The sequence below is a fragment of the Lonchura striata genome, chromosome 1, assembly GCF_050655825.1.
Source record: "Lonchura striata isolate lonStrDom1 chromosome 1, ASM5065582v1, whole genome shotgun sequence".
Classification (NCBI taxonomy): Eukaryota; Metazoa; Chordata; class Aves; order Passeriformes; family Estrildidae; genus Lonchura; species Lonchura striata.
In genome coordinates, this window is record NC_140703.1 from 108369081 (window position 1) to 108392365 (window position 23285).

Consider the following 23285-nt stretch of genomic DNA (forward strand, 5'->3'; position numbering starts at 1 on the left):
AGCTGTCTTTTTGTTCAACAAAGTATTAAAAAAACAGTCTCCTGACACATATTCTATATCCCTTGAGGTCCAATTTTCCAAATAATAGTCTTTTTTTCTTCCCTTTCCCTTTAAAGACTCAGATTTCCAGGCCCTCTAGAGCATCCTACTGCATTTTATAACCTTTAGAAAGAAACTGGAAGGCTGGCTGACAGACATTTTTTTCATTTTCCTCTATTCTGCAAAAAAGCAAAAGCCTTTCAGGACCACAAGTGTTGTAACTTTAAATTCATAATAATACATTAATGTATTTAGAAATCTGTTCATGTATTAGTTTTTTTATCCACTTCAGAAACTGAAACCAGATTTGCAGTACTTTCATAAATTAGAAGTCATTTCAGAAGTGTAACAGCATGAAAACATAAAAGAATTCCACTAGATATCCCATATTAAATACAACAGTAACACTCCAAAATACATGTAAAATAATGATAGTGTCTCCTGAGCAGCTATATCCTACAGTGAATTTCATAGAGGTAAGTGAGGTTTTGCACACTATTTAACCCCATAACACCATCTGTAGGGTTATGGTATCAGAGAGGATGCACAAAAATACCAGTGAACCGTCCAACATCCTGCAGAATCACTTTCAGCTCCAGCCCTGCTTTATCAGGACAGTTTATCCTGGTGCAACAGTGACACAGGGAATGTCTGCAGTTGAGTATTCACATGGAAAAAGAAGATCCTAGAAGATTTGCAAACAACCCTCAAAGCATCATGACAGCACAGAGTGAGAGATGGGGCAAATACGCTCTTGAAGTTTTATTCAGAAAGTGTGAATGTAAATTCCCAACTAGCTGGCACCACACTTGGATTCTGGACTAGCAAACTCTTCGCTTTAAGCACATCACAGGAACTGGAAATGTTCAGATACAAGTGTAAAATCTTCTGTCATGGTTTTTTTCAGTACATTATCTGAGGATGCAATACATGGATATTTTTATGCATTTGTCACTAAAATTAAACTTCTGCAAAACTCTGTAGACCTTCAAGTACACTAGCCAAAAGGATGAAGACTCCACCTTGTCTAGCTCACACTTCTGACAAAAGCTATATGCAAAGAGCAAAAGCCTCTGTCTGTAACTACAACTTCTCATTCAACACAGGCACATCTGGGGCACACTGATTCACACCCAGTAATGCAGAACTGCAAATTTCAATTTGGAACTTACCGTTGCTTCTCTAATAACAGGCTATAAGTTTGGAAAGCTATATTTTTATTTGCACATAAATGGATATTGGAACACAGTTTGGACAGAAAACTTCCCCTTCTGCTCTCTCTCAATATTAATTGTAAGGTTGCATATGAAAATGCACATTTAAGTTGTATACTAAAATGCATGATATGTAACCATGGGAAAGGATAGGAAAAAGATACTCAGACAAGAGGAATGAATGTAAGTTAAGCCAACTCTTTTTTTCCTGCAGTTTATAAACAAATATTTTCCTTTAACTGCTATTTTACTATCTGTTTTCTGGAAAATATTCTCAACTATTGAAAAATCAATTTCAATTAAAAGTGAAAATATTTCTTTATTCAAGATTTGTTTACTTCTCTGACAGATGATCAAACCTACCTTTTTTTGAATAGTGACAAATTAATTAGACAGAAATAAGCTCTCTACATTTTTTTGGATGACTACTTTTGGATGACACAAATCATTACCTGAAAGTATCTTTTTCTCTTCTCTGCTTAAAAGTCTCAGTAACTAGGTTGGTCTCATTCTAAACAAATACTGTTTTTTTCAGATCAGTCCCCTCCACTGTACCTAAAAGTGAAGATTCAACCTATTCAATCCTTAGAATCAATGAGTATAAACAGGCATTGATGATTTTGGTTCCATTCCATAGTAATGTTACTTATTATAATACCTTTTACTAAATAAAATCTATATTCATTCAGTGCAATAAAAAGGCATGCTTTCAACTACATATGTTACAAAAAATTTGGGTGGACAGCATATATTGGCAAAATCCATGGACAGAATTCAGAATTTGAGGAGATTATAGTGCCTGATCTCTTTGAACAGCATTGTTAATTAACTTCAAACTTCACACAGCCTCCATGATTCACTATGTTCAATAGAAATCTATTCCTGCTGCAAACCTTTCTCAAAATAGGATGCTAAAGCAGAGTTTCTGAGCAAAGGCTTGTTGGTGCCTTAAGTAAGGTTTCCATTTTTCTAAAATGCAGCAAAATTGATTTTATCATCCTGTTCATCACAATTTTCTCTTTTATGACAAACCTCCACCTGACCTTCATATATAAAGTATGTTGATTCTTCTGAAGTAAGGACAGTGAATTGAAGCAACTGGGTAAACCATACTTTGTCATGTCCCTCACCTCCCTACATCATGGCATATTATACAGCCATGGACTTTCCCATGAACTTTATTTGCATTATTTCTTATCTTAAACACAAGTCTCTCATCTGCCTGCCCTACATTTCTTTGTTTAAGGATCAAATCCTACAAAACATCATTCTTCAAGCAGATAATAAAAATATAATAATTTTCCTTTAATGAAAACACAGATGACATTAATGCTAGTATTAGATATCTCTACTACACACTTATTAGTGTATTTTAGTTTAATTATACAGAGTTTGACAAGTTATACATAATCATAGATGACTAAAATATGTAATGCATTTGCTTGAAGTATACCACTCATTTGACTGAAAAATTAATTATTAGTATATTAAAAATGAGTAGTCATTATGCTATTATTTTAGTATTCTACTTTTACTATATATTATATGCACCACTTAGGCAAATTTAATTTGCATTGTTTCTTTCATTAAGGGGAAGCTGCCACTGAAATAAGCCTTTTTTAAAAAAAGTTGTCTTTTTTGAGTTTTATTGTCCTATAATTAACCAGTGTATGTGCTATTCACACAAGAGTGCCAATTCACTGAGATCAGCTCCAAGCAAAGTTCAAGTGAGGGCTAATGATGTCTTAAACTTTTATGGAGGAAAAATATGGCAAAGTTAGTGTCTGTGATCCTTTATACAATCAGATTGAAGTGAACTTAACCAAAATGTCCTCAGAAATTGAGCTTCAACAACATTACATGGTGCTGTGAAAGAAAGGACAACCTAAGGTCACCTATTTTCACCTGGGTGATTTGGAAAATGGCCTTTTACATACACTGCCAGGATGTGGGATTTATTTTCTTTTAATATGTTTGCTCTGACATTGCAATTTACTATTAGAAATGTGGCTCTCTGCTTTGAATGAAATATGAAATGGAAACAAAACCCAAAACCAGTAAGGGTTTGATAACACAACAACAGGATTGGCTGTTTGAAGCATTCTAAATTCTGGGTGAGCAGCTAGAGATGTTTTATAATAAAACAGCTTTCTTTAAGCATTTATCTCTGTAATGATGCATATTTATAAGGGAGGTGTTTGGCTGTGTTTAGATGGCATTTTACACCTAAAGTCTAAGGACTGACTTAAAAAAACCCCAGGTCAATCTACAAGGATGGAACTTTCATTAAATCTTACTGAGATACCTGTAAAGATGCAATAAACTCTCCAAATAAACCATGATGCATTGTGGTGACTTTCAATGACTTTTAAATTACAACCACAGGAAGAATATCCTTATAATCTTCTATGGAATGTACAGATCAGGAGGTAAGTGCTACTTTTGGATTTCCAACTTAGATCATATCTGGCGTGACTTTTCAGATTAGTCAAGTACCCACACGTCCAACTTCATCAGCTCACAGGCTGCTGCAGACACTCCCCACATTAGAAAGCAGGGTAGGTTGTTTTGGTTTTTTTTTTTTTTTTTTGAGAAACCTAAAAATTCTTTGTCACTTTTGAAAATTGTCCATGCTAATCTCACCTAATAATCCAGTGATAGATTTACAAGAAGAATGAAATATTTCATGGCATTCATTTCCATGTTTTAAGGGATATTAAGATGATCATTAGAGAAGAGGAAGACAGCTAACAGAACTGCAGTCTATATATAGACATTGGTTCTTCCATTTCATCAGAGAATATATTAAATGTCACATTCTGTTGCACAGCCAATTAGAGAGGTAAGCATGACAAAAAAGAGTTTTCCTGCTGGTTTTGTTACCAGCACAGCATGGCATCAAAAAAGAGACAGGGCTACCCAGCCAAGAACAGACTGCAGCAGTGTTAAAATATTTTAGCCTTGAACTAAGATAAAATGCAAATACAAAGTAGTTAATTTTAAAACATATATAATATTAACTGAAATTCTGAAGCGTTAATAACTTGATCTCATATTTAAGTAAAAAACATCTGCAGAAGGAAGCAAACTATGGATTTTGCCTGCCAGAATAATATGCTAAAGTATAATATAAGTAAGAAAACTGAATAATGCTGAACCAAGTATTTGACAATATGAAACTTTAAAGCCAATATTATTCTGAAAAACACTAGAAGATAATGTGCAAACAAGTCTTCTTTGCCCATCAACCTTTCCAAATGACATAACTATTTTAACCTAATGTCCTGTGCAGATGGCACTGGAATTATCACTTATATCCATTCTGTTTTAAGGATATTTTTATTAATGAAGCAGTATGTAATTCTACTTAGTAAATATAATCATCATTAATCAAGGTGAAACTAACATGTTCATCATCTAGATGGTAAAGCAAGCAAAATTTCTCAAAAATAGTGTAAAACACTGGGGAAAAAAGGAAGTATAAGAAAACAAGCAAAATGAATCCCATGAAACATCAGCATATTTTCTTTAAAATGTACTCTCTGTACAGAGTCTCAATAAAATGTATACATTTTTTCTCCCTCTATTCCTAGTTTAAAGAAAGTGAAAGAACTTCAATATCTTCCTTACAAGAAATCAGATTTTTTTTTTTTATGAGGAGGAAGATGATGAGAAAAAACAACATAATCTTATAATTGGGAATCCTAAACTCAGTTTAGAACTGAACTGAATGGAAATTTAGCACTGAAAAGTTTTGTGCAGGCAAGACAAATCTTTTATATTGAACAATGCTAAATCTAGAAAGCAGGTAATTACTTTAGAGCTGTATAACACAAAATTACTTTTATTGCTACTGAGTAGCTAAAATTTAGCCTTTTTTCTCCTAAAACATGTATTTCCTTGTTTTTCTGTGTTTTCAAAGGTAAGCGATGCAGTGATGCAGTTTTGCTGACAAAACAATTGCATTAATGAGCTGCTCTTTTTGTTAAGACAACTGAGGAGCCTTTGATAAACCAAGATCAGCAGCATGTAAGGCTCTCAAAAAGTTATTAAGAAGTAACATAAGAAAAAAGTGTGAAACAGGGTCGTCTTCTTCCTGGCAACCTGGAGCTTACTATGCAATTCCTTTATTCCCGTGAAGTTTATATTTCAACCATTGGCTTGCATACTCTTACAGCACAAACAACAGAAAGATAGAGAGATCTGCTTCAAATACCAGAGAAAATAGTGAATGCTTTTTCTTTCCTCCTCAATTAATTATCTAAAAATTTCATCCAATAATTGTGTTAATGGGATAAAGTAGTTCAAGTGACAACTACATGTATTGCAGCCTATCAGCTCTCCTGTGTTCCTTGTTGAAAGGATTTAATACAGAACAAAGATCATGAGGCTTTCAACTTGAAAAATCGGTGTTTCTCATACCTTTTGTTTGATGATCATGTCGTTGATGTCATCAAGATCACCTACTTTCACTCTCTGAGATTTTATCTCTCGATCCAGGCGAGACAGCCAGTCAGTGAGTTCTGCCCATGCCTTATTGAAGTCAGCCAAGGCTGGAACCTCCAAAAGCACAGAAGATGGCATTTCTGGTTTGAAGGTGGTGGTTTCCTTGGTAACCCTGGTTTGTGTATCCACAGCAACAGTTTCACCAGGAGTTACTGAAAGAACAAAAAAAGCTTAAGTTACTGAATAAATGAACTGTGATGTTTATTTTAGTATTTCAGAATTTATGCCATAGGAAGAATAAGATAGAAATAAGCCTATTTCTTAATATTATCTCTACTTAAAACATGAAATTCAAAACCAAAAGAAAATATTAATTAAATTTATCCACTATATTTCTATTATAATATCTGCTTAACCTCCAGCTCTCTCAGCATATTCAAATTCTATTCATAGAAGATCAGCTGGACCTAGTGACACTAGCAAAGTTCACAGTGTAATAAAGGTTATTGAAGCATCAGGAATTTTCCAAAAATCTAGTAGTGGTCAAATCTCTCTATGCCAGAAGATAGATTGAAAAAAGTTGGTTGGACTATGCAACACACCATAGCTTGACCATGTATTTAGAAACAAGTTTCATTCACTGTGTCCAAGTCAATGTGTAGTTGTGAAATTGTCTGACCAAAAATCTTCTCACTTGCAGCTACCACCAAGTGCTTCCCATAGGCTCTGTGGCCAATATGGAAGGTTATACAACATGAAATTCAGCCTTGACTAGTTGTTTACTTTTCCACCTCATAACTTCAAAATATTATGTGCTATTATTTGGTTATTTGTGGATTTTTTTTTCCTTTCTTTTAAGGGAAAGCAGACATATCTTCTTCTTCTTGCTGTATTTTCCTGATCTATTAGCTATGGTTTTTAAATAATCTGTAAATTATTCATTGCTTGGAATGTGGAAGAACCCAACACTGAAACAGCATTTCTGTCTCTGCAGTAACAATTATGAGAGGTGCCACAGACACACACAGTTGAACAGAGAAGTTTGGAATATAAAACCATTCAGAATCTCAAAACTGATCTTTTCTCCTTGATTTTTGCTATTTACAAAGAGATGGCTATAAACTGTTAGGCCATTTTTGACCTTCAGTTAATGAATCAAAAGCAATTCCTCATGCATTATATTATTGCAGATGAGGCTATGCTAAATTATATTTTGGTTTTTTTTTCTCATTTTTTAAAAAGATCAATCAAAGAAGAAAAACTAAAACAGAGAAAACAGAAGAACACAGGTCATTGCTTCACTGAGGTTCCACAGTATTAGAAAAGAAACTAAATACCTACACTTTAGAATCTCTATCTAAATCAGCTGTTGAAACAGCATTAACTAAACCAGGAAGGCTGAAATAAAAGTTCTGTGGAGCGTGTTCTACATTTTCTAGCACTGAACCACCAAACAGTAATTTCTAAAGGACTGAAATGGGTTTTTTTGCATTTTCCCCAGCCCCCTTACAGAGTAGAGAAAATCAGTTTCCTGCCCTCTTCCTGTGAGAGAGCTTGTCTTCAACAAAAGCAAACCAAAACACCAGAACAGTGTAACCCCATATACATTAAGTTTTTTGTTTTGTTTTGCTTTTTAATGCTATTACTTTTGAGAGTTTAATGATTTTTCATTGACATTCATGCCTTTGCAGAAAAGTCTTTTTGAAACATGAAAACTCAGGTAGTAGGTCAGGGTTTAACAATTTGTCCATAAAGCCAAGGCCTCATAAATCCTCTGTGACCTCAGAGATTCTTAGACAGCAGGAGAACAATTACCTATTTTGGCATTCACATGAATGCCAAATAACAGAAGTTGTCTCAACTCAGAGGAAATTTTTCTCCTCATGAGTATTCAGGTAAATTGAAGAACAATTTTCTAAACTGGGACATCCACGAGTAGACTTAGGCATCTCTTTGCCTCTCACGTATTTTGACCCGAGTACACAATCACAAGTTCACCAATTAATATCTATTTATTTATTCTTCCCCCAGTGGCAGCCATTTCATAAAAGGATGCTTCTAATCTTCTAATGTTTATGGGTTTACTGATCTGGATTTTAGCTTATGGATTTTTGTTTTTTTTAATCCATTGAGTTAGTTTTTGTGTTGTTTTGTTTGATTTATTTTGTTGTTTTTTTTTTTTTCCTTGATGTAGTTCTTTTGCATCAAGAAACTTCAAATATGACAAAGAAGATTATAAGGTACTGGCAGAAGTGCAACAGTCCAGTGTAATATCTTCTCTAAAAAATTCAAGATCTACCACCATCTACCAGCATCTTCTAAGGATGGCAGTAATCTGTTCCAGTTTGACTGGCTATTATTTGAGTTATCAAATTATTTCTAAAAAATACCTTTAGAAAGTGTTTTTATAGTGATTCACTTCTGACACTTATCTCCCCTCAGAACAAAAATGCCACTTACAACAGTACCTATCCCATATTTCTCTTTGTTCGTGCCTGCATAGATATGACACAGTTCATTTAACAGAACTGTATAAATGAGCAAATAAAAATAATAGACAAATATAAATTAACACTATCAACACAATATGTAGGAAAAGATCTCATTCTGAAGAAATTTATACAGAACTGCACTGACAGTTTCTGTGACTCAAAGGGGCCAGTTTTTTACTTTTGTTGAAGTCTTTATATTTTTAGTTTGTTTTTGGATTTTTCTCAGGAGGATTAATTTATAAATGTGAAACTTGAGTATTTTTTTGTTCAAATATGCGAGTAATAAATTCTATCCTAATGAGACAGGTCATAAAAAAAATAAAGGACTTCATCTTTCAATTTATTTAAATGTTATGATGGTTCACTTCTGTGATATAAGTATGAAAACCAAAAGGAAAATTAGAATTTAAGACATTAAATCACACAAATATAAAGTTTTTAAGGTGATTTCTCAATAGCATGTTCTGCTCTTTAACAAAGAGGGAAACAAAAAAGAACAATAACAGAAGAAAAATAAACCACAGACTATTAGGTGTGATCTTCTACTTGTTCTTGAACTTTGAAATGCACTGATGAAATTGAGAGTATATTGGTATTTTTTGCATCTTAAAATTAATCAGTAATGTTAAACTTGAAGAGTTAGAATAATTGGATGTGACATGAAATTGAAATTCAAATACTGAATGCAAACCCAAGTAAAACAGAATGAAGCCAACTGCAAGGAAAGAATTTCCACGCCCCCCCCCCCCCCCCTCGCCACCCCCCCTCATTTTACTCTGCTTATTTCAGTGTTGTGCTTCAAGACAGAGTCAAACTGACAAGTCCAAATAAATAAAATTCCTTATTTAGGTACTGAACAAGAACAGAACAGACAGGAAGAATGACAATGCTTTCAAAAGCTTCAAAGCCCATCAAACAACCTCTTTCAAGGCACAGTCTTTAAGCAGAACTGCCTCAGTTCACAGGAATGCTCCTAACCATCCTTCTGAATGCTTTTAGTGCTGGTTAAGTTGTGACTATGTAAGATAACTGCATCTACTAGGTCAAAGCTTTTGACAAAGAAATAACACAGTAACTGGATGTACATTTTAATTCAATTTACAGGTCTAGCCTGGGTTTTTAGTTCCATTTTTAGCAGCACCAATTAAAGGAGACTCCAGCCTTCATGCAGTGAACAGCAGTAATATACACCCACTAAACTTTGTTCTTGTTTTAGCTGAGGAAACTCAGCTGCCTTTTACTCACTCTGAGCAAGCAGAGAAAGAATATCTGTACCTTGAGCTATACACTCAGACAACATCACTCAGTGAATCTGCTATTTTAACACAGGCAACACTGACTTCTTTAGTGGCAGAACAGATGTGTATTCCCTCTGTGGGCAAACGAGAAGTTCACTGGGTGCCACGTTGCACACCAGGCAGGTTTGGCTTATTTAATGTGAATTCTCTGTGTCATTTTACCAGTACTTTATCCTTGTGAGCTTAACTTGGAAAAATAAATGCCACAACACCACACAGGTGAAATTCTGTCAACTAATAAAATGTATTTTGCTTTTTTAAAATTTTTTTTCCCCTTACTCTGTGGCATTGTAATCAGTTTTCTACAGTTAGAGCATCCACCATCATATCCTTACACTCCAAGCAGACTTCTTGGAGAGAGATCTGGAAAGACAGTTCTGAGACTGATTTATTTAGACTTGTTCCAGTGATAAATGAATCACTTATCATCTCTATCTGTCCTTCAGCGTTAAAGAAATAAAGTTAAGAGTACATTAAGTTCTCCCATTCAGTACAGCCCCTCCCTGCAAGGTGGCTCACTGCCAGTAACACTTTTTGCAGAGGAGCTACAGCTACCTGCCAGGTGTTCCAGGTCATAAAGGGGTTCTGAAAGGAAAATAATAGTGACCAACAGAGCTCTGATTAAATATTATGAATAATATAAATTTATTACCTCAAAAAAAGGATCACCAACTTTGAAGTTTGAAAGTAATGAATGTTTTTTTTCTAGTGATCTGAACTCAAAATAGTCTTTATGTTGATCAAAAATTATTGCCAACAAAATTCCACCCACAGTTCTATATGTGGAAAATATGCATCCTTAGAGCATTGTATCTCAAAATTAACATTTTATTAACATTCTAATCAGCTGTTAAAGACAAAAATCATGCTTCAAAGTGAGTCTTTTCTATTTTAATACAACACCAATATTTGATTTTCTTAGTTGTGAATATTTAGTAAAAACAATTCCTAGAAAAAGAAGACTTGGTAACTGTATCAGGTATATTTCATTCATAGCAATATTTATAGACTATAAATGGGTAAAAGTTTTATATCTAGTTTCATTAACACTTAGGGAACATTCACGTAATGTGTTACTGTTATCAGTTTAATACGCAAGTTAAGTGCCTAGACTACCTTTTAATTCTAGAAGTTCTTTATGACTCTTTACAAGTCATTATGGATTATATATAATTTTAATTATTAAATGTAAAAGAAAATAGGCGGATAGTTTATGGGATTATTAATTAAAGTTTAGATCTAAAATAGTCTGCAGTGGGATGAAAGGGCTGAAACTAAAGAACCCTTAGAAGTTCAAAAGAGTAAAAAGTCAAGGTTAAAATGCTTAGGAAAAAAGGAAAATATTTACAAGTTAATGTGTACTGCTGTATTTGAAAAATAACTACAAAAGTTATGTTTTTTAAAATGTTAGTGTTACTATTACTGGATTTTTAAACAGCATCAGAACTTTAATTGTAGTAGGAAGAGAAGTGTCAGCTTTCTCAGACTTTTATTTTTTTGTCATAGGATAGGTCTGGTACAATTTTCTTACCCTCCTCCTTTTTATATCTGGGAGCGTGACTAAGCCATTTATTGTACAACACATTTTCCCAAGCTGCTCCAAACACAACAGCAAGATGTGTGTTTCAATATGTCGTTCACTCAATGTGAAGAAAACCTCTTCTATCACAACACTGAATGACAACAGGAATAAGAACACAGAAAATAGGTAGAGCCTGCTAAGCACGAAGAATTTCAGTGATATAAACCACATAAGCTGGTTCGTGTGCATCATAATGTAAATAAAGCCTTAGGGTGAAGTTAAATTAGTGCCACATAGCAAAAAGTTCACATTGTGACCTGTTGCTGCAAAGATTTTCTGCAAATACTTTCTGTGTATGCAAGTAACCTAGAAGTGGAATGTTAACAGTTCCCTTGGTCATAAGAGGTAATTCAAAGTAATTTCCATGTACAGAAGACAGAGTTTTAAAAAACTGCTCTTTGTAGAAGGGAATCAGGTTGGGGAACACTTCAGCAAACCAGACAGATATAAAGAAATCCATGGGCTCTGATGGGATGCACCTGTTGAGTGCTGGGGGATATGGCAGCAATCATTGCAAGAATTCTTTTTACAAACTCTGATGGATCACAGCAAAAGGAAGAAGTGTCTGAAGACTGGAGGAAAACAAACGTCACTTCTATCTTCAGAAAGGATAATATGGAGGACCTGGGGAACAACAGCTTCACCTCAACCCCTGGGAAAGTGAAGGAGGTATTGACATCATGAGATGCATTAGGAGGATCGTTGCCAAGAGGTGGACAGAGCTGATCCTTCCCCACTGCTCAGCACTTGGAAAACTGTGTCCAGTTCCTGGATCCCTAGCACAAGACAGCTGTAGAGCTACTGAAGAGAGACCAGTGAATGGCCACAATGAGGAAGGGACCGAGAGCTCTATTGTATGAGGAAAAGCTTAAGAGAGCAGGAACTGTTCAGCCTAGAAAAGAGAAGATTTGGGGGGACCTCCTGCACATGTATAAATATCTGAAGGGAGGGTGTACAGAAGGTGGAGCCAGGCTCTTTCCAGCAGCGCTCACCAGTGAAAAGAAAATGGGCACAACTGAAACACAGGAAGTTCCCCCTGAATATCAGGGAATGCTCTTTGAGTGAGTCCTGCAATGGGTACAACCAGAGAGTTTGCAATATTCCACTCTTGGAAATACTCAAAAGCCACAGAAACATCACCCGGGTAGCCTCCTCTAGGTTATCTGGACTAGGGATAGTAGGGATATATCTGGGATATAGCCAGAGTAGGGGGTTGGAGCAGATTACCTCCAGAGATTCCTTCCAGTCTCAGTCCTTCTGTGGTCCTGTACAGCTATGTTCCCAAACACTCTCTAAAAACCAAATTGGAAATGGTGTAATAACTGAGAATTTTTTGGGAAGGAAGCCTCTAAGAAAGAAGATAATAAATGGAAATTATCCTGGCACAGTGTACATAAAGAATTCCATTGACTGCTCTGCATTTGTGGAAATAACTTTAAATCTGCAGCATTTGATTCTAATTTGACTATGACTCAACCAGGGACAAGTAGTACAAAACCAACTGAAGATTGTAATGTATATCTGTAAACAGAAGTAGCATTAATCTGGTTGGACCTATTGTTCCATTCAAACCTTTCTGAAAGATAAACTGCTCTAAAGTTCAGTCTCCTTTTAGTAATATAGCATTGTCATGGCATTCTCCAGGAGCCTTTCCTTAGGCAAAGTTCAGCATGATAGATGGGGCCACTAAAAATTGAAAAGCAAAAGGCTGTGGTATGAATGGATCACTTTTAGAGAGTGTGAGAATTAAGCAGAGAGAAACTAAAGAAAGGTAGCCCAATAATCCTTCATACACTTTTTTAAAAAAGCAGTATTATTTATACCACAACACAAGGTGTTTATCTTTCTCCAAAGGATAAGAGTCTTTTCCAGTGAGCAGTTGTTACAAAAAAGTTTCATGAAAATGAATGTTTTGTATTACAGAAGTTGTGGTGCTGTAAAATCAAATTCTGTCACATACTTGCTTTTTAAAAAACGTTGTGACAACATCTGTCACAAATGAGGCAAGCACCTCTCACTATTCCTTTTGTCAGTAAAAGTAACAAGTTCCTTGATTTAGTATGCAGCCTTCAATTGGATGACAATCTATATGACAACAATTCACATTTCCAGTGTACTGCTATTGGATGTAACTGAATTTTCACAGCTAAATCTTTGATATAAGGAAAAAAAAGCATACTGCCAGCAGCTCCAACTTTTACAGTCCCATGAAATCACCTCTTCTAATTTTCCTAAGATCTATTTATTGATTTAACAGGCATAAATTGCTATCTTATCCGAGTGGAACTCAGAAAAAGGGGAGTAAAATACTGTACACAGATACAAAACAGCAAGAAGACAGTTGAATTCTAGGTACCTTGTAGTTAAAAAAAAAAATAAACACCATTACAGACTTAAAGAAGCAGTGAAATAGAGTGCAGTTATTAGCTAATTTAACAGAATTATAGAATTCATGCAAAAATGTCCAAGTCTACACTTATTCTTCAAGTGGAAAATTTTGCAGGTTTAAAACCAGCTGTTCAAAGGCAACGTCATCACTAACACTTTGTTTTGACAAATGAATTATTGAAGTCACTACAAGCACCTTCTGTTCTTTCATCATAATTATAAAAATATCTTGCCAGGCCCTACTTTCTGAAACCTTTGTCAAGTTTTCTCATATTATTCTTACTTTTCAGGTCAAAATAACTTCTATTTTATTTTGAAGAATTGTCTTGGAGAACTTAAGTGTGGCCTGTTAAAAAAACATCAGTAATGCAAATCTCTTCTTGCCTATCCCCACCACTGCATATCCCCTGATGCTCTAAACTGATACAAAGACAGCAAGTCTGATATTTCAGTGTTAAACTTCATATGCATCAGACTAAAGAATTTTACAGCTGGGATAGAAGAGGTTTTCATTTGCCATCTTTTCCTCCTTTTAGCCTTCTATGGCTCAAGGAGCAAGTCCTTCTGTCATCCTCTCATGTCCTCTGACTAGGGCAGAAACCTGGGAAGCAATTATGAGCTTTGTTCCTCATTCCCTGTAGCCTCCACTCTGCTCACCCTCTTGGGCTGGCTGTTTCTGTGTAGAGCAGATCTAACTTTGAGGCAGCCCTGCTCACGACAGAAGTGTGAGGAAGGCTGTCAAAGACTCAGGTAGGGCATGAACAGGATGTCCCTGAGCACTGCTCCTTCCACAAGGAAAAGATGACTTGTCTTGCTCTTTTAAAGAGACAAGTCAACAAAGAACAGACAGGTCAAGAGGATTGTGTGCAGCATGACCAGTTCCTTTCTACTGTTCCAGCAAATTAAAGACATTTTCACACAATGTAATTGTCAATAGGCCTAATTACTATACAAAAAGAAACAGAATAAAGAGATTACTGCTATTTGCAGATTGATGTTATCTGGACAGTCAAATATCACCGTAATTTGGGTTATTGTAACAAAAAGAAGTTGGAGAAAGAGAGAGAGAAATAAAGTAGGTTTAAAACACTATTAAAAAAGTGACTTAAAGATGGAAAGCTAGAAACAGTCAGAAAAACTGAAAAAGGGCATAAACTACCGTTTTATTAAGGATACTCTTTTGCTAGGAACTCTATTTCCATATCTTTTTCCATATCTTTCAGAATAAACTAATATAAATTTTTGACTCTGTGTTTTAAGAAATGATACTTACCAGATATTTTGAAAATTACCAATACTGGATTCTGTTGCCAAGATTGAGACATATAAAAAACTCTAACCATAACTGTAACTTAGATCTGTGCTCTCACCTGATCTATGTTGTCAATAATATTCTGAAGAATTCTACATTATGCTATTACTTACATTTCATGGGATTTAACCAAAATAAATCTGGCATGTCCTGCTGCTACTAACTATTGATCAAGACATTAAATGAAAGAAAGCAAGCTGCAAAGCTTGCTCCTCAGAAGAAAATACCAGATTGTATTTTAAAAATTGAATGGGTAAATATGGTCCTTTGAAAGACTAATGATAGCATTAATCTTATTTACACCATAAATCTTGACAGCTGTGCTTCAACAACTTGTTACAGAATAGGAAAAGTAGACCTTGGTTCCATATTGTCTTTAATAGCAGCAAAGCAGCCAACTCCTGTCTTGACTTTCTGATTTATATTTCATCATAGGTATGAGTACAATAAAAATTCTTTGTAACCCAGACTGAGTTATATTTAATAGCTGAGCCCTGAAAAAACAAGTTCACGTTCCTTTTGTAAACTGCAATCACACCTGTTTATTACAGATCTTTCAAAGGGGAACCTACTGCCAGATCCCTGAAACAGGATGGTAAATATAAAGGGGTAACCTTTGTTTTTATTCAAATTGGGCATTTGTGGCTTAAGTATATTTTGCATACATTTTTCATCTGTCAGAAAAACCAGAAGCAAATCCTCAAATCAAGATATGTTATAAAGATCAAAATAGAAATTCTGAGAATAACAGAGATTTGTGTTTCTAAACTTGCTTATTATGTTTTTATTCATGCAGCTTGGAAGGCAGAGTGTCAGCTTTTTATATAGATGCTTTTCATTACTTCTCCCTGTTGGTGTTACAGCACATGCTGTGAATGACCTCCAGAGATTCCTGAAGCTATATGCAGAGAGAAAATTGAATCTGAAAGCTTTATTAGACAAGTTTGTCTTCAGCTTGTGTCTGATGTCAGCTGTATTGAAAAATAGAACTGCTTGTGAAACTGGGTCCTGACCTTGAAAAATCTCCAATCAAGTGGCAACAGACTCAGTTTTGTGCCATATTGTTATTTGCTGTGTGTGTCACATTTGTGAGAAATAAAAAAGCTTCTTAATGGAAATCAGATGGAATGATTAGACACTTCCTTTCTGAATATAAAGGGGAAAAGAGATATATGGCAATTTACCCATAACAGGGCCATCTCAGGCTGGCATCTCTGAACCTCTTTATTACGTTAGTCTATAAAGTAAAATGACTCAAACCCAAATCTACTAAAATTATTTATATAAACCATTATTTATTCCTTCATCCAAAAGAAAAGGTAAAGACGGTAATCTGTTCCTTTAGTAATCCACTTATACAAGCATGAGCAACTTTTGTTAGGCCAGCTGACTAAAGAGAAGTCTACTGTTACTGGTCTCCAATGTTTTAATAGCTCAAGGTATTCTCTGTGATACTTCCCTACTGCATTTTTACATATTCAGTTTCCCTCTTGCATTTTATTTTTGTAAAAATTTTCATAGCATTAAACCAAATTATAGCTAATATTAAAAGTAGGCTTTTACTTTAGAGTCAATATACACAAGTATCAGAAACTATATGGTTCTAGACACATGATCATTATTGGAAATAGTATTTCTACAACAGCTCATGAGAGTCATCTGTTTTACTGGTGTCCTATAACCAAAGTGAACCAAAATGCTTCACAAGAGCTACTTGTCTCAACAGTTGCATGCTGTGGGTTTTACTGTCCAGCTCACTGGAGAATGGTTCTAGAAAATTAAGTTATTTACTTAATTTAATTGTAAGTTATGAAAGTTTTTTAATAGCTGACAGCAAACTTCTTTTTAATAGTGAAGACTATGTGCAACAGAAGTCTAATTTCAACACTTAATATCAACACAGATGTCCATCAGTATTGAAAACATTGTAGATGCACACACCCATTGATTTTTTCAGTCTTTCCCAAAGAATTATTTTGAGTATTCTTGGTCTCAATTATATTATGCCAGCTGTTATAAACAATATAGACACTAAAATATCTGATTTTACATTTGCCCTTTGAATACACATATTGTAATATTCTCAGGTGCACAAGGAGTTTTAAGACTAGCTTTTGGAATTCTGAGGAATAGTGCTGAACTACATCATATGTGTTCACTCAAGCACTGAGCATAATATATAAACAATGACTGCTTCAAAGCACATTAGCTTTGAAATATGACAAAAAATAAAGTGTATCTTTTGTGCATTTTTTTGCCCAAAGTGAGTTGTTGTCATTTTGTTTCTTACATTTTTGTTATTGTCTCCTGATTACCTCTTAAATACAAATTGTTTTTGTGTTTTAGAGGCAGAGGAACATTATGCAATCCAGCTCTGAAGTCCATGGAAATGAATATATTTCAGTGGTTATAGTTTCCTAAACAAAGAATCCTTCATTCTCACTGAAAATATTAAACCAAATATCATGTCAGAGATTTAACAGGGCAGACTTCATAACACAGGGTACTTCTATGTCCATCTGTACATCCCCCTATCTTAGAAATAACCAGTATGGAATATTTAAAAATTAACTATGCAATTTTAAAACAAAATAAAATTCCAGATGCATATAGTACATGCCCTAGCACTATAGAAGCACTTTCAGCTTCTGAGGTAAGTGGATTTTAGTTTTAAACCTTAAGTTATTTCATCAAGGTGTGTATTTTCACATACATGCTTTTGTTTAGTGCCAGGTTTCCTCAAAAACATACAGGCTCATGAATGGTATATTCTTAGTAGCACCAGCAGTTTATTCTTATGTTATATACTGCAAGCAGTGAGGTAATGAATTCCAGCTGCATTAAGCCACAGAGGTGCATACACAGAGTAACTGAGATTTTTCAAGAACTGTTGTATATGATCTTACAAGCCTGGAACAACGCAGCATGCCTAGTCCAGGTGGGGGTTTGCTTCACAGAGAAATAAAAACCAAACTGTATTTCCCAAACAGAAGGAGACATACCAACTCCTGCAAGTAAAATACCAAAGGTTAAGCAAATGCAATTCTGTTATCACTGCTCTCCCTAGATTCACTGGGGAATATCACTGTATCACCAAATATCACTGTCCTGATTCAAACCTAAAGACTCATGGTATTTTAGACTCTGGAGGTGACTGCTGTGAATACTTTCCCTGTACCCAGTTGAATATATGGGTTAATAAGTGATGAGTTCTCTCCACCACCATTGCTGCTGGTGAACTTACTGCAGCTCACACTCTTCACATTACAGCTCAAGTCTAATGGAGTCAGCATGATACCTCACTGCTCTCCCATTCTAAATCCTGAAAAGCCTTCTTCCCTTCCAAAGGGAAGTCTTTGGTTCTGTGTCTGTAGTGTCTGACACCTACTCCTAAAGCAAGCTATACTGAAAGCACAGAAGAGCATTGATTGTAGGCATTTAAAGATACCTAAAGTTGATGGCAAGTGCTGATGGTGAGCTCTGGTGAAGCAGAATTGGCTTTCCTTTAATTGTAGTAAGTGTACAACACCTAAGAAAGCATATAAAGTCTTTCTGTCAATGCAACCCTGCTGCAATCTTTTAAACACAACCTATAATTTTTATCTTTATCTTTTTCAGACCTCCTACAAATGATGCTCCAAAATAAGACTGGTAATTTTTAAAGTTTAAAGGGACCAATTCTACCTAATTTCAGAAGAAATTTCACCATTGTAGTTGATTATAATTGTCACTCTTCATTTCAGTCACACGTTGTTTTGTTTCACTTGATTAGGAATTTCATACCAAAAAAAGACAAAAAAAGGGAAAAAAACTTGTGTAAGCAGTCAAGAAAAAAAAAAGAAATTGCTGCTACACAAAGAACTGCTCACTGAACAAGTTAAAAGTCAAGAGGATTAAAATAATGTATCACTCACAGTTTTAATATGTAAAAGGCAAAATTAGTTGACAGAGGATTTTCAGGTGGATTCATTTGTAGGGCTAAAATTTCACTAACTTCAAGTACAGCGTAACTGAAAATAAATACACATCCATTTAAAGAAATTGTATTTTCCAGGTAGCTTTAAATAAAACTGGCCAAAATTTTCCCCTAGCATCTTACTGGAATGAAGAAAAATTATGGAAAATATCTTCCTCCAGGACAAGTCAGGAGCACCTCCCACCCCACAATGCATTCAGAGGGGTTTACAAAGCAGTGTGTACCTTTACCTGACTTAGTAATAAATACAGGCATAACACTTCAGTGCAAAAGAAGAAAAAGAAGTAATATGAATGCTAATGATGCTATTAAAAACTCCCTCCTGGAAAAGCACATTCCAGAACTGCATTTTTCTCTGTTTAAAATGTTTTCAAACTGCTGGCTAAGCAATGCATCAAGGTATTTGGATAGAGACATTCACACCATTTCACATTATCCTGTCAAGTACAGATAGCAAGTGTGATTTTCTTCCTGATTCATCTTATCCTGGAAGTCAATCTTCACTAAGGTTTTAGGCATACCCTTCAGCTAAGTACATTTTTTGAGCTGTAGAAATAATTCCTGTTCCTTATGCCTGAGGGCACACTGGACTGGTGGAATACGAAGAACTATTTCTTAATGCTTCTTCTGCCAAAGAAACTATAATATGCAGACCTAGAAACAATTATAACCAGTGTGCTTTACCTCTGTAACAGCCACCAGATGGAATTTATTAAGATTTTCTGTCTGAGTTCCTGTAACCAGACCAGTTCCTGTAATCAGACCAAATGATACCTGACAGGACACTAGAGATGAGCCAGTTACATCTTCATTCCCTGGTCTCAAATACACATGCCAACATTATTCAATCTTGATGTCCCTAAAAGTCCCTGTAGGATCAGGAAGTGAATAATTGTCAACAGGAAATACTGACATTGTTTCACAAAACCCTTCCAAAACAATTTGGTGTATCTTTCTTCACAAATGACCTTTAATGAGATAGTTTATCTTTTGGAGGCTTGGTTAAAGCCTCCTATAACCATTTTGAGTCCCTATAGTTTAAAAGAGTCAGCAGCACAGAACAAATAAGGCCATAAAAATGTCTGTAACATGAGTGGTTAAAATAACTGCAGAACTTTTACCACAGAATTACTAGTCCCATGACATTCAATTTCTTGCCTCCTCTCCTCCCATTCTTTTAAATGAATTACAAAAATACCTTAGTAGCAGATATCTTTTCCTATCTTTGTAGAAAACTGCTCTTTTGGCCTGGAGAAGAAAAGGTTTGGGAGGATCATATCTATGTGTTTATATATCTGATTGGAGGAATAAAGACAGATCCAGACTGTCTTCAATGAAGCACAGAGACAGGATGAAAAGCACTATGCAAAAATTGAAATACTAGACATTCTATTTGAATAGAAGAAGAAACGTTTTTTACTGACAGTGTTGCTCAACACTGGAAATAGTTGCCCAGAGAGGTTGTAGAGTCTCTTTCCTTGGAGATACTACAAACCTGACTGGACATGACCCTCAGCAACCTGCACTAATCAACTGTGCTTTGAGCAAAAGGAATAGATGTCTCCCCAGGTCCCTTTTGAACTCTACAGTTCTATGTCAATACACCTATAATGAGGTGATCACAGTAAGCTGACTAAAATAAAGAAAAATTATGAATTAGTGTTATAAGCACAGGTTCAGATTTTAAGTGCTCATTCCAATAAAAGGGAAATCAATCTTACTTCCTGCTTAATCCTTTATAGAACACCAGTGCTTTCATTTACTGCATGTACAATTCCATCTGCTGAGTCTCAGAAACGTTAGCAGTCAGAGACTACGTCTTGCATTAAGGTGGGTAATTTTGCAATTCTTCAGCTAGAAATGAGGTAATATAAAAATATATCTCATTACTACTCCATGTTCTCACTCTTGTTCCATTATTATAATTTCTTTTGTAACAGCAAACTCACAACTTGCCAACACTCTTTCCCTCTGGAGCCTGACATAATCTGTTCACACAGAAAACTGAAACAGCAAGTTTAGCACAGCAAAAAATGATTACACATCTTCACTCCCCCATGCCACTACATGAATTCCTATAGAATGCATTGGAATACAATCATGCAAAGCAAGAATGTTGTTGCACTACTTGTTTAAAAATATAGTAGTGGCATTTGTCTCTTTTTAGAAAGTTGAAATAATTGCCACTGGAACCACAGCAGTTCTAAGGGACTAAACAAAAATAATAGTTTCTTTTTAGTACGATTCAACACGTCACGAGCAAGACAACTCCTTTTCTCAAACTCATACATGCTATTTGAGCAGCAGCTGGACTATCTTCTGGTACTGAGGTATCTCAATTCTCTCTCTAGGGAGCAAATATGTACTTCTCTGAAAAAAAAGTGTTTTCTTCTTTGCTGTCCTGGAGGACCACTATTAGAAGGTAGAGAATTGCCCAGTATGAGCTTTTATTGTATGTTACCCACTAGAACATGTTAAAAACAAGAGGGACCAACAATCCACATGTAATCCAATTCCAAGTGATTACTGCAGCTGTATCACAGCCTGAGTTACAGACAATCTGACAGAGGTTGGGGGGACAGATTTCCTTCTGCTATGATGAGCAGTTTTACAAATGGTATAGGTAACATTCTTCATTCAAGCAACCAAAATGGTTCAATATCAAGTAAAGAATCTTAGAGGCTTTAGAAGCTGAGATTGAGTACAATGCTTCTGTTAAGTGTTTCTTTTTCACCCATGCTTAATTACTACATTATAAAGGAAAGCACTGGAAATAAAATCCATTTATCAAGGAAAAAGAAAATAAGAGTTTGCAATCCTTGTTGGGAACAAGACAACACAGAGAGCTATGAGAATAATCTAATATATATATTGTCAAAATAATTTAAATGAAACAAACATCAGGTGTATTGTTGTGTATTCATGAATGCAAGACAAGAAGAAATACAAATCACAGACCTAGGATTTAACTGCAGAATTCTTCCTACCATGTTGTCATATGACTTTCTCTGTTAATAGACAAGGTTTGTTTTGACTGACTTTATTGCCCCATCAGTAGTAATAATTCCAGAATTTCATTCTGTGACCAATCTACAGATACTTGACCTGTAACATTATTATCTATTAATTTAAATAATTTGTCTCCCTTTGTAGTATTTCCTCCACTAGTATATGCAGAAAGTCAAAATCTCACCTCATCATGGAATGAAAGAAAATTGACTTTGAAACAGTAATAATTTGAAAAGCATTCTGCAACCTTTTCATGAAATCATAATCTAATTTGTCTTCTGGGATACACTGCATAAAATAGAAAGGCAATGATAAAAAAACAACTTGAATGCTATAGAAGCACTTTTAAGGATGCAGAATTAATTTATACAGTCACCAGTCATTTTCATTTTAATGGTGTGATCTGTAATTTAAAAAAATATATATACTGAAATACTTACAGACACCTGAAGACAGATGGCCAAAGGCTGCTAATGCTGGCTTTTCCTTTAGTTGTTGAATTAAGTTTTGTATTGCCTTCCAGTCAGCATTCAAGTCTTCTAATTTTTTCTAGAATAGAAAATAACTAAATATTAAATTTATAATACATAAATTAATGCATCACAGAATCAAGAATGGCTTGTGCTGAAAGGAACCTTAAAGATTGTCTAGTTCCAGCTCCCCTCCCACCATGGGAAAGGATGCCACCCAATAGATCAGTTTCTTCAGGGTCCCATCCAACAGGGATTTGTAATGTAAACAAATATAAATGCAACGTAACTAAATTAAGTAGGCTTTTTTTTTATATCTGGTGGATCACCTGAATTAAAAAAAATATGAAACAGAAAGGTACAACAATGAATTTTCACAAATGAGGGAGACGGACAAGTAAAATCCTTTCCATATGTGTTACAAAAGAGTTTTCTGGTGTCAGGGCCCTAAAAGCATCTTTTAATCTCAAAGTTTGTCTGCTGAAGCTCAGAGCCAACTCAGAACCAGCACAGGTTTCTGACCCTGAGCACAGAGTGACTTCCTGGACCAACCTCATCCCGTTCCCTTGGCCCTGCCCAGCCACCCGGGGCTGTGTTTGATTGTCCTCACATGGCCTGATCCTGACCCTGCCAGTGACAGCCCCCCAGCCCAAGATGCTTGGCTTTTAAGCACTGTGAACCTGAGATGATAATTTTTTAAATTAAAATAGAAAGGCGAGTTATGTATTTCAAAAAGCTTTTCAATAAAACCTCTGCAATTTCTAGCATCATATGCAGAATTTATTATTCCACCCATTAAATTAAAAGAAAAAAAAAAAGTGTTTGGAGTCTTCAGGGCACCATAAACTTCAGTGTGTGAGCACATAGTCCCGTGCAGTGAACAAAAGCTGCATGAAAGTCTGGAGTGTGAATAACACTTCAGATAGCCCTGAGAGGCATTCAGATTTGAATATATTGTTTGTGCCTCTCTTTTTTTTCTTGCTTTAAGAATTGTAAAGAAGGATGAAGCTCTATGCTGACATATCTAAACTCTTAAAATTAAGACAGCATTTCTCTTTA

At 35.2% G+C, this 23285-nt stretch overlaps 1 protein-coding gene across 18 annotated transcripts in view; it reads right to left on the minus strand.

The window, feature by feature from the left end:
• DMD (dystrophin) overlaps nucleotides 1-23285 on the minus strand; it is a 1148985-nt gene that overhangs the window by 314127 nt on the left and 811573 nt on the right. For all 18 annotated transcript variants that reach the window (XM_077781657.2, XM_021553010.4, XM_021553014.4 and 15 more), the window contains 2 exons: nucleotides 22197-22305; nucleotides 5676-5911 (listed from right to left, as the gene is read on the minus strand). In XM_077781657.2, the coding sequence (XP_077637783.2) occupies nucleotides 5676-5911; nucleotides 22197-22305 (345 nt within the window). The remainder of the gene's footprint in view (nucleotides 1-5675; nucleotides 5912-22196; nucleotides 22306-23285) is intronic.